General features: G+C 34.9%; 1 protein-coding gene across 2 annotated transcripts in view; it reads right to left on the bottom strand.

Moving 5' to 3' along the window:
• Positions 1–17,585, bottom strand: part of LOC123566622 (ubiquitin-like modifier-activating enzyme 6) — a 78,936-nt gene that overhangs the window by 57,876 nt on the left and 3,475 nt on the right. For both annotated transcript variants that reach the window (XM_053549701.1, XM_053549700.1), the window contains exons 3-4: positions 16,887–16,981; positions 13,938–13,966 (exon numbers count right to left, since the gene is read on the bottom strand). In XM_053549701.1, the coding sequence (XP_053405676.1) occupies positions 13,938–13,966; positions 16,887–16,981 (124 nt within the window). The remainder of the gene's footprint in view (positions 1–13,937; positions 13,967–16,886; positions 16,982–17,585) is intronic.

The following is a 17,585-nucleotide window of genomic DNA, read 5'->3' as shown; positions in this document are numbered from 1 at the left end:
CCCCACCTACTAATTTAGTTCTGTGATACCTCCCCTACTAACTATGTGATATACCTCCCCACCTAGTCATTTATTTCTGCAGTATTGCTTAGCAAGCTTACTGTAGTTCTGCAAGGGTAACAGAAGTTGTCACAGGAGACAGCGCGCTCGTCTATTTCAGTGCTAGATAGTGAAACTGGGTACATCTGAGGAAGCTGGAGCTGTCACTGGAGTGTTTAATTATTCAAATGTTGATGAAGATATTGGACAATAGCTTAAGTTTCAAAAAATTAAATCAGTATAAAAGGAACATAATTTATGGAAAACTTCTGCAAAAGTAATGCACTATGTGTCATATTATGTAGCTAATAATTCGAAACAGCTATTTTAAGTTTTGATCAAAACTATTTAATAATACTGGAGATGCGGCAAAAGTACATCACAACTTGAACCGCAAATTCTATTAGTAACAAGCAAATTCAATGAATTGGTATCCCCCGCTGAAAGGTTTTGTGGTGAGGAATGGCAAAAAAATATGTCCAGCAAAAAGTTAAGGATGTTAATAAGAAGCAAATAATTTCATTAGTCAAAATCAATTTAACAGAAAACAAATGTTTAATTAACTAAATGTATGATACTTTGATCCTGACTAAAGAATTTATTTTGAACGGGATATGCTTACTGTAATAAGCTTAGTTTTTAAAATTAAATGCAGTTATTGAAATGTGCGCTTGAAGTTTAACTGGAACGAAATATTGTCTTTGAGTGGTTTGGCACCAGATGTTGCTGTTTAACATGTCCATTTGAACTTAAAAGAACAGATGTCCTTAAGAGAACACAGGTAAGATATCTTGAACATGGCTGAGGGCAAGGTTTGTGCAGTCACAACTTAACATGTTGAAGGTTTGAACATTTAAAAAAAAAAAAAGAATGGAAATATATATATATATATGTGTATATATATATATATATATATATATATATATGTGTGTGTGTATATATATATATATATATATATATATATATATATATATATATATATATATATATATATATATATATGTATATATTTATTTTTTTAGGGGGTGGGGGTGCGGGGGAATGGGTGAGGAAACAAAATTTTACATGTTGATTATAAATAATGATGGAAAAAAAAAAGAAAAAAAAAAAAAAGTGGGTGAAGTGGGGGAGGGGTTGGGGGTGGGCAAAGCATGCATGATCAGTGGTGGGTGGAGGTAGGGGAATGGTACAACTTGCATGTTGATAAATATTCATGGAAGGTTTGAAAAAAATCTAAAATAAGGAATGGAAAAAAAACAAATTTTTTTTTGGTGTGTGGGTGGGGAGGGGTGTTGGGAGGGGGAGGGGGTGTGACCATGGCAAGTGGGTTACCAGGTGTGGGTGGCAACTTCACATGTTTATAATTAATGTTCATAGAAAAGAATGTGTCGTAAACCCCAGTCCCGGGGTTAAATTGTTCAACGAGGACCCTAAATGTGGTTGTTGGCAATGTTCTTACTGCTCGAGTTTTGGGGGTAAATGTTCAGGATGACCGACACCACTGGCTTAATTAATTTAAGGAAAAGCCAGATTCCTTATAAAGCCACTTTCTGGGCTATTTTAAAGTTAATATAATGCCAAGTGCTGTAATAATAAGTTTAGTTATTATAACACCACTTAGATTATAAATTGGAGAAAATCAACACATGTAGAATTAAATGAAAACACAAGAGTAAGTCCAATTTTATAAATCTATTAAAATCTAAAGTCCTTTCATATAACCACACATTCACAACTACAAAGATTTAAATTGTGTCTACGAATACGCTCTTCTGCAATTAATATATACACCAATTATGCAATTTAGTTCCTTTAAAAATATGTCAAAATTATCAGAAAAGTCCAAATAAAATTAATGTATGTAAATTTCAGTAATTTTCTTAAGCAAATAAATTAAACTCCAAATTTCTAATTATTCCCCAATAAAAATAAAGTCCAAAGTTCCTAAATTGGCTCCAAATTTCCAATAATTTCCTAACTAAGAGAAGTGTTTAATCCAAAAGTGTAAACTAGAAGAGCCAAGAAATAACTGATAAGCCCATATTTATAGAGAAGCACCAAAAATGCTGCAATCTGATTGGTCAATGACATTTTCCCAAATATGTAAAACTTTTCTCACCAAATGCAAGAAACAGAATAAATGTCATCAAAAACCAATTACATAAACACAAACTAGAAGAAAAACTGCACCTTCTCAGTATATTTCAAATTACAAATAATGATTTAAAAGTACTTAAATCAAGTGTCAAAGAATTGACACACAAATTCTCCCTAAGATATCCAATATGGCTGCCAAAATCAGTCTTCACATCTAAGGGCCATTTTTAAAGGATTACAACAGAACAGGGCTTCTAAAAATCTACAAAATTCACATAACTAAAAATTAATATCCCTGACATGACAGTTAAGTTTCAGACCTGAACAATATCTCTATATATTTTTAATAAATAATTTTCATTGGCCAGCTCTAGTCACATAAGAAATGGACTAGCAAAATGTAAACAAAGTAGATTTTTCAAGATTGCTTTAAAGCTACATAATGTCATGTCCTCAAACTTTACATAAATATTAAGACATATATTCACAATATACTGAAAGTGGATATACCATGGCAAAATATAAAATATGTACTTGGGAGCATTTAATGGTTTCTGCTGATAACTTTCTCGAAGTCGGGAGTTTTTTATGTATATTTTTGGGAATAACTTGAACAATATTTACTCAATAAGGTTCAAATTTTCAGCAAAGCTCCGTCTTAATGTATTCTTTAATATATGATAAAAGAACATGGTAATGTAAACTATTTATTCAGATATTTACAAAAAGCAAAATATTTCTGTGCCAAAACCCATGCAGGTTTACCACACAGCTCCTCCCTTTGGAAAGAATGCATTTGACCAAAATGCATTCCATTCCGGCCTCGGAATGTCACATACAACATATTATATAAAATATTGAGGTTTTGGCAAAAATTTAATATTAATAAATTGCATGAAACTAGCAATATATATATCAACATCACGCAAATATTAGCAATATGCTATCAGCTGGTTCAACTCTATATCAGCTGAAATAATTCTTACTCCTTACACCAATATTTCACAAAACAAATGGCACCATTGCCATGACTCCTTAAAATGCACTTGTACTGAATAATTTGTATTTATTTTTCTTTCACAATAATAATAATTAAATCTCAAACCAAAATAATGAACAAATGAACATAATCAGGTATAAATGTACTTTCACCATATGTAACATTATGAGCACCTGCAGACTTGCAAAGTATTACCAATCTACTGACAAACTTCAAACAATATAGAGACAGGTAAGTGTTCGACCTGGCAATTTAAATATTGAATGAACAGTCACAAACTTGACATACACAGAAATGCATAACTTTTGAATGCATTAATTTAAGTGATATCAAAAATACCAAACAGTAATATCTTTAAGAAAAACAACTCTAACCATATTGCATCAAAAGTATTTATATTTTACACAGTATATAACTGTTGGATACACTATGAATGTAAGATAGAAATACTCAAAATAGCCTTTCATACAAATCAGAAGTAATCCAGTCCACCAGTGAACGGTGCAATGGTAAATCCTAGCTCAATTCCTTTGAACGGTACCATGCTAAATCCAGAATCAGCAGGCAGGCGGTCTTCTCAACAAATCCCAGCAAAACCTACAAACTCATTAACAAAAAAGTTTAATAACAGTCGGCTAGACAGTCTTTAAAAATTGACACACCCAATCCATCACAAATAGAAATAGCACAAATTACTCAATAAAGTTCAAAGTCCTATAAAACCATAGATGAACTTTATAAAGAGTCTTACAAGTTAATTAGTCTGATTGATCTGAAAAGTTCAGTTCCATTTTCAACACAAAATTAAACTTCTGATGTCCACCACTTCACGATCAATAATTCTCAAAGTCATCTATTACTCTTCTTGGAAGTTTACGGATTCCAGCCATCAAATCTATTGATATTTTTTCTACAAGGAAACATCATATAAAATGTTACATTGTCTTAGCTGTCTAAATAGCACACATTTGAATAGACAGCACAGTTCTGCAATTCTGGTCCTATAGCATCAAGTTTATTTTACAGATATTTACAAAAGAAGTCACTGTCTTCAGCAAAATTCATCATATATGGCTATAATGAAATAGTCAAATATAGATGGAAACATGGTAAATTAACATTTATTGTCACAAAGTCTTTTTGATGAGTTGGTCAAAAGTTGTCTCCTCCGCTTGTCACGAGCCTTATTAGATGGTGACCTATACTTCATTGTTGGTATGCTCGAGCTTGAAGTTTTGTTCTTTTCACTTTCCTCGATTCTGGAAAGGGAAGTTGTTAAGTCTGTGCAAATGTTGATAACACACTTTCGCATTGATTGTACTCTGTCATAAAGTCCTCTCCCTGGCGCCCAACATGAGTACTTTTCCCCATGAAACGAGTTGTATTTTTCTTACAGGTCTCAAACCATGTAATCATCTCTACAGCTTGATAAATGTCTCTAGGTTTCTTTGTAAGGACATCGTAAGCCAGTCTTTGGTCTGGAAGTCCTCTTAGAAAGTGTTCCACAGCAAGTTGTTTGTATATTTGAAATCCAATCATCCCTGGATATGCCCTTGCCATAAGCTGATTTACCCTTGCACTGTATTGTTGAAGTGTCTCAGAAGGGTGTTTTTGAATACTGTACAAATTAATCCTATGGATTTCTGCCACCGCACTCTGCCCAAAACGAGTTGTTAGAGCCTTAATGAGTGTCTGTGTGTTTTCACGTGTATCTAGGGATAAGGTAGAGGCAAATTTCACAGCATCACCTTTTAAGGCCAAGATTAACTGTAATCTATATTGTTCATCTGTCCATGCATAGTATTTAGAAAACCGTTGTAGCTGCCATAAGAAAGCCTCAAAATAACCTTGCTTCCCATTGTAGGTAGGTAGTCTGTATCTGGGTTCATAAAAGTCTCCTTCATACTGGTCCAGGTAGCTTGGAGTGTGATTCCAATCTTGGTCACAATTTCTCATTTTGGAATTAATTCCTACATGCATTCTAGAATTAAAGTCAGTATTCATTCTAGAATCCATCCTAACATCACTTATTAAATCCATTTTAGAATCACCATGTCTACAGATTCTACTCCAAAGCCTTAACTTTTTATTAACTTGTCTCAGAATTGTGGAAATATTCTGGAGTGTGATTCCTATCTTAAGTCACAATTTCCTACACTGGTATCAGTTTCATCATAACATCCCAGAATAACTGTTAAAATCCATTCTAGAATCAACTTTAAATCACTTTATTACATACTTTCATGAATCACTTTGTCTACTCCATTAAATGATATATAGCTTTTCTGTACATTAGATACAGATTTTTAGCCTTTGTCACAAAATTTGGGTTTTAAATCCTCTTTCGATGTAAGTATCCCACAATTATGATAATCCACTTTAGAAAGCTGAAGAAAGAGCATCTATGGGATTAATTATAACATTTAACTTAGTAAAATACATGGAAAAATGTAGCAGGCGCACCGATGCTGTACTCCCTGCACTTAACTCTAAGGTTTAAAGAAAATGTAGCAGGCGCACCGATGCCGTGCTCCCCTGCACTTAACACTAGGTTAGTAATGATCGCAGGTGCACTGATAACGTGCTCCCCTGCTCTTAACACTAAAGTTAGGAAAAAATGTTGCAGGAGCAAAGACTAAGAGCTCAACTGCATCTACAACAAAAGTTATGAAAGAAATATAGGCGCACCGATTCCGTGCTCCCCTGCCCTTAACTCTAAGGTTTAAAAAACGTTGCAGGCGCACCGATGCCGTGCTCCCCTGCATCTAACAAAGTTTGAAAATGTAGCAGGCGCACCGATGCCGTGCTCCCCTGCTCTTAACTCTAAGGTTTAAAGTATGTGGCAGGCGCACCGATGCCGTGCTCCCCTGCCCTTAACCCTAAGATTAAAAAATGTAGCAGGCGCACCGATGCCGTGCTCCCCTGCTCTTAACTCTAAGGTTTAAAAAAATGTTGCAGGCGCACCGATGCCGTGCTCCCCTGCACTTAACACTAAGTTTGAAAAATTGTGGCAGGCGCACCGATGCCGTGCTCCCCTGCACTTAACACTATGATAGGATTTGGAAAGTCAGAAAAAGTGAATGACCTGATTTAATATTCACAGGCCCAATCACCCAACTGAAGCTTTGTATAGCAATAGAGGAAAGCCTAGTGACATTCACAGGCCTTTCACACTATCACCACAAGAAAGGAGGAGTTGTGATGCAATAAGCGATAGAAGAAAGCCTATTGTATAATACAGGTCTTCCCTACTATCACCTATGTTTCAAAGATAAGAGTATAATCCAGTGGTCCTGTTGAACTGCTGAGGTCCGATTCTTAAAAATGATTCCTGCAGTATAAATTATTTCCAAATAATATTCCTGTATGAAATCCCACTTCTGACACCAATTTTGTCGTAAACCCCAGTCCCGGGGTTAAATTGTTCAACGAGGACCCTAAATGTGGTTGTTGGCAATGTTCTTACTGCTCGAGTTTTGGGGGTAAATGTTCAGGATGACCGACACCACTGGCTTAATTAATTTAAGGAAAAGCCAGATTCCTTATAAAGCCACTTTCTGGGCTATTTTAAAGTTAATATAATGCCAAGTGCTGTAATAATAAGTTTAGTTATTATAACACCACTTAGATTATAAATTGGAGAAAATCAACACATGTAGAATTAAATGAAAACACAAGAGTAAGTCCAATTTTATAAATCTATTAAAATCTAAAGTCCTTTCATATAACCACACATTCACAACTACAAAGATTTAAATTGTGTCTACGAATACGCTCTTCTGCAATTAATATATACACCAATTATGCAATTTAGTTCCTTTAAAAATATGTCAAAATTATCAGAAAAGTCCAAATAAAATTAATGTATGTAAATTCCAGTAATTTTCTTAAGCAAATAAATTAAACTCCAAATTTCTAGTTATTCCCCAATAAAAAATAAAGTCCAAAGTTCCTAAAATTGGCTCCAAATTTCCAATAATTTCCTAACTAAGAGAAGTGTTTAATCCAAAAGTGTAAACTAGAAGAGCCAAGAAATAACTGATAAGCCCATATTTATAGAGAAGCACCAAAAATGCTGCAATCTGATTGGTCAATGACATTTTCCCAAATATGTAAAACTTTTCTCACCAAATGCAAGAAACAGAATAAATGTCATCAAAAACCAATTACATAAACACAAACTAGAAGAAAAACTGCACCTTATCAGTATATTTCAAATTACAAATAATGATTTAAAAGTACTTAAATCAAGTGTCAAAGAATTGACACACAAATTCTCCCTAAGATATCCAATATGGCTGCCAAAATCAGTCTTCACATCTAAGGGCCATTTTTAAAGGATTACAACAGAACAGGGCTTCTAAAAAATCTACAAAATTTCACATAACTAAAAATTAATATCCCTGACATGACAGTTAAGTTTCAGACCTGAACAATATCTCTAAATATTTTTAATAAATAATTTTCATTGGCCAGCTCTAGTCACATAAGAAATGGACTAGCAAAATGTAAACAAAGTAGATTTTTCAAGATTGCTTTAAAGCTACATAATGTCATGTCCTCAAACTTTACATAAATATTAAGACATATATTCACAATATACTGAAAGTGGATATACCATGGCAAAATATAAAATATGTACTTGGGAGCATTTAATGGTTTCTGCTGATAACTTTCTCGAAGTCGGGAGTTTTTTATGTATATTTTTGGGAATAACTTGAACAATATTTACTCAATAAGGTTCAAATTTTCAGCAAAGCTCCGTCTTAATGTATTCTTTAATATATGATAAAAGAACATGGTAATGTAAACTATTTATTCAGATATTTACAAAAAGCAAAATATTTCTGTGCCAAAACCCATGCAGGTTTACCACAAATGAAAGAAATTTAATGAAATTCGCCAAATGGTAAGTTTGTTATGTTATGTGGATTTTTAGACAATTAAAGGGCAATAACTCTGAAGTTACAAAAGAAATCCCTACGAAATTGTGTGTGCACAACCATATTATAGTGCTTTAAATTCTGTTTAAGTTTCATAGTTCAAGGTCAAATATATCAAAAGTTATTGCCATATCTATAGATCTATAGTACCCTATATAGTTAACACTAGAAACTTCTAAGGGCCATAACTCTGGTGTTACTAGGGCAATCTGACTGAAACTTGATGGGCCCCATAACCTCATAGTGGTGAACATGTATATGAAGTTTGTTTGAAAAAAATCTAAAATAAAGAATGGATTTTTTTTGGGTGGGGAGAGGGGTTGGTGTGATCAAGGTAAGGGGGTGACCAGGTGTGGGTACACAACTTCACATGTTTACAATAAATGTTCATGGAAAAGAATGAAAGACATTTAATGAAATTCTACCAAATGGTAAGTTTGTTATGTACAAATATGTGCATTTTTATAAAATTAAAGGGCAATAACTCTTAATTTACAAATAAATGCGAATGAAATTGTGTGTACACAACCACATCATGGTGATCTAAATTCTGTTCAAGTTTCATAGTTCTAGGTCAAATATATCAATAGTTATAATGCAGAAATTGCCATATTTATAGTACCCTATATAGTTAACAGTAGAAACTTCTAAGGGCCATAACATTGGTGTTACTAGGGCAATCTGACTGAAACTTGATGGGCCGCAAGAACTCATAGTGGTGAACATGTATATGAAGTTTTATATAAATATTCCCAACCATTTTCTAGATATGGCTCCGGACGGACGGACGGAAGGACAGACAACGCCAAAACTATATCCCTCCGACTTTCATCGGGGGATAAAAAGAGGGCATAACTTAGAACGTACTGGTGCCGTCATTATCAAACTTGTGTTGTATGATGTGAATGATGATGTGGAACAACCATTTTAAGTTTGATTAAATCCATTTAGTAACAGCAGAGATATAACAAGAGCACCACCTTGCGGGTGCTGTCGCTCATCTGATTTTTTTGTATAATAGAAAAATTGTCCTACCCATGATTTTCTAAGTCCAAAAAGGGCCATAATTCTTGCAAAAAGCAGGATGGAGTTATGTTTCTTGATGTACATAGTCAGCTTATGATGGTGAACAACTGTTGCAAGTTTCAAAGCAATAGCTTGAATAGTTTAGGAACTCAACCAAGAAAACTGATTTTCTAAGTCCAAAAGGGGCAATAATTCTTGAAAAAAGCAGGATGGAGTTATGTTTCTTGATGTACAGGATCAGCTTATGATGGTGAACAAGTGTTGCAAGTTTCAAAGCAATAGCTTTGATAGTTTAAGAGAAAAAGTTGACCTAAACATAAAACTTAACCAAGAAATCTGATATTTTCTAAGTCCAAAGGGGCCATAAATCTTGCAAAAAGCAGGATGGAGTTATGTTTCTTGCTGTACAGGGTTAGCTTATGATGGTGAACAAGTGTTGCAAGTTTTAAAGCAATAGCTTTGATAGTTTAGGAGAAAAGCTGACCTAAACATAAAACTTAACCAAGAAAACTGATTTTCTAAGTCCAAAAGGGGCAATAATTCTTGCAAAAAGCAGGATGGAGTTATGTTTCTTAATGTACAGGGTCAGCTTATGATGGTGAACAAGTGTTGCAAGTTTCAAAGCAATAGCTTTGATAGTTTAGGAGAAAAGGTGACCTAAACATAAAACTTAACCAAGAAATCTGATATTTTCTAAGTACAAAAGGGGCCATAAATCTTGCAAAAAGCAGGATGGAGTTATGTTTCTTGCTGTACAGGGTCAGCTTATGATGGTGAACAAGTGTTGCAAGTTTCAAAGCAAAAGCTTTGATAGTTTAGGAGAAAAGCTGACCTAAACATAAAGCTTAACCAGGCAACGCCGAGGCCGACGCAAACGCCAATCAAGTGATGACAATAACTCATAATTTTTTTTCAAAAAATCAGATGAGCTAAAAAGCATCAAAATTAAACTAGTTCTAAGTAAAAAGGGGATATCACTATAAAACATTTGTGCCAGAGAGACTAACCTTGTGCCATATAAGGATGATGATCTGGAAAAACTAATTTAAGTTTTAATCAAATTCATTAAGTAATGACAAAGATATAGTGAAAGTGCACCACAATTACCCTGAAATTCTAAATAAAAAAAGGGGGCATAATACATGAAATATTGGTGCAAGAGTTAAGGCTTTTGTTTCATATGATGTGGATGATAATGTAGTACACTTATTCTCAGTTTGAATCAAACCCATTTGGTAATAACAGAGATAAAGTGCAAGTGCATCTTTAACCTTAAATTTTAAGTACAAAAGGGGGATAACTCATAACATACAGGTGCCACAGTTATGGCACTTGTGTCAAATGATGTAGGTGGAGATGATGAACAATTATTTTAAGTTTGAATAAAATCCCTTGTGAAATAACAGAGATATAGCGAAAATGCATCAAATTTAACATAAAATTCTTAAGTGAAAGAGGGCATAATTCATAAAAAAAATGGTATCAGAGTTATGGACCTTGTGTCATATGATGTGGGTGATGATGTAGAATAGCTTTTTGAATTTTGAATCAAATCCATTTACAAACAACTGAGATAAAGTGAAAGTGCACCAAAACTTTAACCTGAAATTCTAAGTACAAAAGGGGGATAACTCATAACATACAGGTGTCACAGTTACGGCACTTGTGTAAAATGATGTAGGTGGAGATGATGAACAATTATTTTAAGTCTGAATTAAATCCCTTGCCAAATAACACAAATATAGTGAAAATGCATCAAATTTAACATAAAATTCTTAAGTAAAAGAGGGCATATTTCATAAAAAAAATGGTGCCAGAGTTATGGACCTTGTGTCATATAATGTGGGTGATGATGTGGAATAGCTTTTTGAATTTTGAATCAAATCCATTTACTAATAACAGATATAAGTGAAAGTGCTCCAAAACTTTAACCTGAAATTCTAAGTAAAAAGGGGTGATAATTCATGAAATATTAGTGAGCCATATGATGTGGGTGATGATGAGGAGTAACTATTTTAAGTTTGAAGCAAAACCATCAAGTAAAAACAGAGATAAAGAAAAAGTGCATCAAAACTTTAACCAAAGTGCCGACGCGGAAGTACACCGACACCAACGGCGGGTCGAGTAGGATAGCTCTCCATACTTCGTATAGTCAAGCAAACAAATCTTAACCTTCTTTCGCGGGGGAATAATTTATGTGGTCTTTGTTGTTGCGCCAATCCACAAAATCAAATCCCCGTATAATTTATGTTATAAAGTTGAAATCATCACAAAATAAAAATAGCTGTTTTGTGCAAAACCATGAAATTTTATATCCAACATCTTAAATGATTTCATAGGTCTGGCGATATCCATGATTTGAGAAACAATGCTTATGTTTGATTTATGTCGTAAAGGATCATTATTTTTCGAGGCATTTTTAAATATAAACATGAACTTCAAGAATTTTTTTTTCAAAAAAGAAGTTGCCAGAGAATTTAAACAAGAGGGCCAAGATGGCCCTAGGTTGCTCACCTGAGAAACACACTATAACAGTGTATTTTGGTCAGTTTTCATTAAGATTGGACTAAAAATGTGGTCTCTTGAGTTTAAACAAGTATTTTCTTAGATATGACCTAGTGACCTAGTTTTTGACCCCAGATGACCCATTTTCGAACTCGGCCTAGATTTCATTAAGGAAATCATTCTGACCAATATTCATGAAGATCAATTAAAGAATACAGCCTCTATTGCATAAACAAGGTTTTCCTTGATTTGACCTAGTGACCTAGTTTTTGACCCCGGATGACCCATTTTCGAACTTGGCCTAGATTTCATCAAGGTAATCATTCTGACCAATATTCATGAAGATCAATTGAAAAATACAGCCTCTATCGCATACACAAGGTTTTTCCTTGATTTGACCTAGTGACCTAGTTTTTGACCCCAGATGACCCATTTTCGAACTCGGCCTAGATTTCATCAAAATAATCATTCTGACCAATATTCATGAAGATCAACTGAAAACTACAGCCTCTATCGCATACACAAGGTTTTTCCTTGATTTGACCTAGTGACCTAGTTTTTGAACCCGGATGACCCATTTTTCGAACCAGGCCTAGACTTCAACAAGGTAATCATTCTGACCAAAATTCAAGAAGATCAATTGAAAAATACAGCCTCTATCGCATACACAAGATTTTTCCTTGATTTGACCTAGTGACCTAGTTTTTGACCCTAGATGACCCTTTTCAAACTCGACCTAGATTTCATCAAGGTAATCATTCTGACCAATATTCATGAAGATCAATTGAAAAATACAGCCTCTATCGCATACACAAGGTTTTTCCTTGACTTGACCTAGTGACCTAGTTTTTGACCCCAGATGACCCATTTTCGAACTCGGCCTAGACTTCTTCAAGGTAATCATTCTGACAAAATTTCATGAAGATCAGTCGAAAAATACAGCCTCTATCTCATACACAAGCTAAATGTTGACGGACGACAGACAGACAGACGACAGACGCCGGATATCGAGCGATCAGAAAAACTCACCTGAGCATTGCTCAGGTGAGCTTATAACAAGAGCTGTCCGTAAGACAGCGCGCTCCACTATTCGGGGATTTGACAGTAAAATGAATATATGTCTGAATAAGAGACCTCTACTATAAGAGGATGATACTCCAAGGGGCATAATTCCATCAAACACACAAATTAGAGTTATCTGGATTGTTACAACAAATGAAGATGATGATGGTAAAGATATATTTTGAGTTTCAAGTCATTATCTTATATAGTACCAAAGTTATGTCCAGAAAACAAAGTTTGTTAAAAAAATTTAAGTATAAAAGGGGCATAATTTGGTCAAAAATACAAATCAGAGTTATGGGGATTGTTACCACACATGCAGATGATGGTGATAAAGATACATTTTAAGTTTCAAGTCTTTATCTTATATTGCGTTAAAGTAATATCCAGAAAGCGAAGATTGCAAAAAAAGTTTAAGTACAAAAGGGGCATAATTCTGTCAAAAATACAATTAGAGTTATGGGGTATGTAACCACACATGCAGATTATGATTATAAACAAATGTTTTTAATTTCAAGTCATTATCTTTTAAAGTACCAAAGATATGTCTATTAATAAAGCTTTTGAAAAAATTTAACATGAAAATAATTCCAAGTATAACTCCTTTGTGACCTTGACCTTGGGTATAATGGGGCCAGCCCCTGCATATACTAGGTCTGTATACTGGACAATGTTTATGAGAACTTACAGTAAGATATAAGCAAAAGTAACAAAGTTATGACAGAAAAACAAAGGTTGCCGAAAAACTTTAACCTTAAAAATAACCTAAGTGTAAGACCTTGGTGACCTTGACCTTGGATAAAATGGGCCCAGTCCCTGTACATATTTTGCTTGCATACTGGACAATGTTTATGTGAAGTTACAGTAAGATATAAGCAATAGTAACAAAGATATGACAGAAAAACAAAGGTTGCCAAAAAACTTTAACCTTAAAAATAACCTAAGTATAACAGCTTGGTGACCTTGACCTTGGGTATAATGGGTTCAGCCCCTACATATACATTGTTTGTATACTGGACAATGTTCATGTGAAGTTACAGTAAGATATAAGCAATAGTAAGAAAGATATGACAGAAAAACAAAGGTTGCCGAAAAACTTTAACCAAGAAGGGTCACGCCGAAGCCGACACCAACGCCAGGGCGAGTAGGATAGCCCCCCTATTCTCCGAATAGTGGAGCTAATGAGTATGTTCCAAACACAGGTGCCGGGCGTGTCCCCTTGTCCCCTTCCCCTTCCTAACTACAGATAGAGCTAAACAGCTTACCTTTATTCCAGCAAGAACGATGTTTTTCCCTGCGAACAAATAAAACAATCATTTTAAATTAATGTTACTCAGAAGTTAGTCTGTTTTAAAAAAGATCCGACCTGTGAAACATTTAGAAAATAGTTGAAACCCATTCTGTCTAAATCTTGTGTAGCCTGCTGGCGTCAAATAATTTTGACTTGCAACCAAAGCAGACCGAGATCAGGCTGATCATGGTCTGCACTGTTTGGTATTCAGTCAGTAAATTTTCAGTGAACATCCCCCTTTGAATAATAAATGGTATTGCCTAAACTGAATGACAGACCAGTTCATTTTTGAAATTTAGCAGGCTCAAGGTTAAACTCTTCAGAAATAAACAAGAAGCTGCGTTCAATAAACGCTTGGTGCCCCCGGTGGCATCCTTGTCGATACAAAGCAACCTAAGTCCAAAACGAGGTCAAGTTCAAGGTCAGGGTCAAACTGAGGTCAGGTGATGTCTGAAGATGAGGAATGGTCACAGGTTACATCTGCATTAGTATAACATTCTAGTAAGGGGTATTGATGCTAGACGGAACAGTCCCATTTGGTTAACCTTGTACGGATGGACGAACGAACGGACATGACAATCACTATATGCCTCCCGCATCAGTAGATGCCGCGGGCATAAAAAAGACGGCCATGGCGGGTGAAGCGCTAGATCACTCCCCAAAGTTTCACAATTCAAACAGGTTCACAGACAGATGGGAACTAGTCCCTCAACAGTTGTGAGTTTACAAATCAATTTAATTAGAGTTCCTTTGAAAAATCATTTGTGCCATATTGTTTTAGTTTTTCAAAGCTCCATTAATATTAAAGGAGGATTTTAGTGGGATGACAACTATAAAATATCAGATCATAAAATAAGTCATCCCGATAAGCCAAATGAGTAAGGCTAGGTAGAGTCCTAAAAACAACATTTTCTGCTATTTAAATTATTTGGAAAGCAGATCCTGAGATGATTTTCAGATTTTCATACATGTTTAACCATATACAAGGAAAACTACCCCAACTTTGGTATCCACCGTTCCTGATGATTCAAGGTGGCTTGAATTATTTTGGTAGAGGGTCACCAAAGGAACATTTCTGTGAATTATTTTGAAATTGGGCTAAGCAGTTTCCAAAAAGAAGATTTTTAGGCAAAAGTGGAACACATCCTCTACTCAACACTTTTTTCTCACAAATTTCTTGGTATAATGTCTCCAGTGGAACATTTGTGTGAAAGCGTTATTGAAATTTTAAAAAGTTACCACAATATATACCCAGTATGTGAACATGCACACTAGCAGCCATGAGACAGATCACAATAATTTGTATAACTTTTGCACAGGCTTTACAGCTGCAATATTTCTGTGAAATTATTTCAAAACTAGACCAGCAGTAAACCAAGTGGGTTGAATCTTCAAAACATTAAAATTTGATATAAAAAAGTATTATCTGACATTAAAAAATTGCAAATTAAGTAAAAAACAGCAGATCTATTAAAAACTTGTAAAAACTTATCAGAATTTTGACTATCTCAGTCATTTCAGATAATTTTATTTTACTCATTTCAAAACATTTCTGTAACTTAAAGGTTGGCTTATTTTGAAATCACTAATATTTGCGGGGGATATTGACTTTCAGTGATTTCATTGTTGACTCAATCCACACAATTAAATCTCAAGGAATAAGTAAAATTCCTATTAATTCTATATTCTAAGTATATCCACAAATTCTTCTTCCAAAAAAAAAACACATTTTGGCCAAAACCATCAACACCATGCCCTCAAAATTACATGACTGCACAATACTGAAGAGGCCACTTTCTCCAAATACAATTTTTTAACAAATTTTAAGAGGGTTTCATTTTTTACCAAAGAAATTTGTTTGTTTTAGAATTAACACCATTTTTCAACAGTTTTTTAGTTATGTAATGGCGAGCAGTTAACCTAACCAGTGTTCCTGGATTCTGTACCAGTACAAACCTGTTCTCATCAAGTAATTACCAACTTCCCCACATAAATCAGAGGTGGAGGATGAAAAATTTTAGACACAATGTCTTTTTTCAAATCGTCACGGAGAACATACAACCCAGAAGGGGAACGAACCACGACCCCCAATCAGCAGATTTGTGCTCTCTGTATTGAGCTAAGTGGGCGAGCTACCGAAGTAATAAACCAGGACAGGTGTGTATTCAGACTCAGTGCAGACAAGGGAGTGACAAGGTGAAATTTGAACAAGTTAGTTTAATACAGGTGCTTGTTAACGCAGGTTTAACTGTATAATACAAACTGAATTCTGTGAAATCATTGACTAATTTTCATCATTTTTCTGCAAAATTATATCCAAACAAGAGCTGTCACTAATGGTGACAAATGCTCATCCCAAAACCCTCCCCCCTCCCCCATGCAGCGCCTTGACCTTTGACCTGGTGACCTTGACCTGGTGACCCCAAAGTCAATAGGGGTCGTGTACTCAATAAGTACTATCAGAAGGTCCTGGGTGCAATGGTTCACGAGTAAAGTGCCTTCATGCAAAAAGTAAACCTTGTAAAGTTAACGTTGTGACAAACTAACGGACGGACAGTTGAAAACTAATATGCATCCCTTCGGGGGCATAAAAAACAAGCAAGGTTAATGCTCTTTTATCTTGACACATGGAAATCCCTAAATTTACATGGCAAGGAAATAGCCGTTTTGGGCAAAAACGCAAAATTTTATGCTCAAGAAATTCATGATTTCACAGTATACCAAATCACAGTAACAATATAAGGTCCTCACTCTAGCAAGGGTGACTGTCTGAAATTCAGCAACTTAGCAGGCACAAAATCTATTACTGTAACAATCAATTCAATAAATATCAATTTCATCCTGCAGCCTGATGAACCACCAGAAAAACATACAGCTATAATATCCAGTTTGTAAAATTTACTTCAGTATCAACTTAACATACCAATTTCAATGCCAAGTCCACCAACCCCATAGAGTAAAACTGATGCCTTAGCCATTCTCTGCATAGCACCATCTCCCAGTACATATCTCTGACGACTGAAGAAAGAAAATAGAAAGTACAAAATATAATCAGTACCAGAACTAGATGTGTGTCCATCGGACACTGGGGCCCCATCTTCCTGTCACTGTACATGGTTTCATGAATCTAGGTGAAATACTTTTCAACATATACCGGTATGCAACACAACTTTTAAGCACTTTATGTGTAATTTTCACTAAGTCAAGGATCATAACTCTAGTCTGGCTGAGTGAAATCTGAAACAGAACACCAGGAGTAAAACTTCACATGCTATGTAACAGTCCTTTGATGTTTTATGACTCTAGGCCAAGCATATTTTGAGATACCTGAGACACAAACTTGTATGTCCTTAATGCACATTTTTTACTTAGTCAAGGGCCATAACTTTGGTCTTCTAGACTGAAATCCATACAAAAAAAAACACAAGTGGACAAATTCACATGCTGAGCAATATTCCTGTAATGTTTCATAATCCTAGGTCAAATACTTTGAGATATATGTGACATAAACGTTTAGGCTCTTTTTATGCATATTTTCGACTTAAATCAAGGGCCGTAACTTTGGTCTGGCTGTGTGAAATCCCAAATAAAACAGGTGCATAACTTCATATGCTGAGTAACA

This window comes from Mercenaria mercenaria, chromosome 8 (assembly GCF_021730395.1).
Source record: "Mercenaria mercenaria strain notata chromosome 8, MADL_Memer_1, whole genome shotgun sequence".
Taxonomy (NCBI): Eukaryota; Metazoa; Mollusca; class Bivalvia; order Venerida; family Veneridae; genus Mercenaria; species Mercenaria mercenaria.
This window is presented reverse-complemented; position numbering and strand designations above follow the sequence as displayed.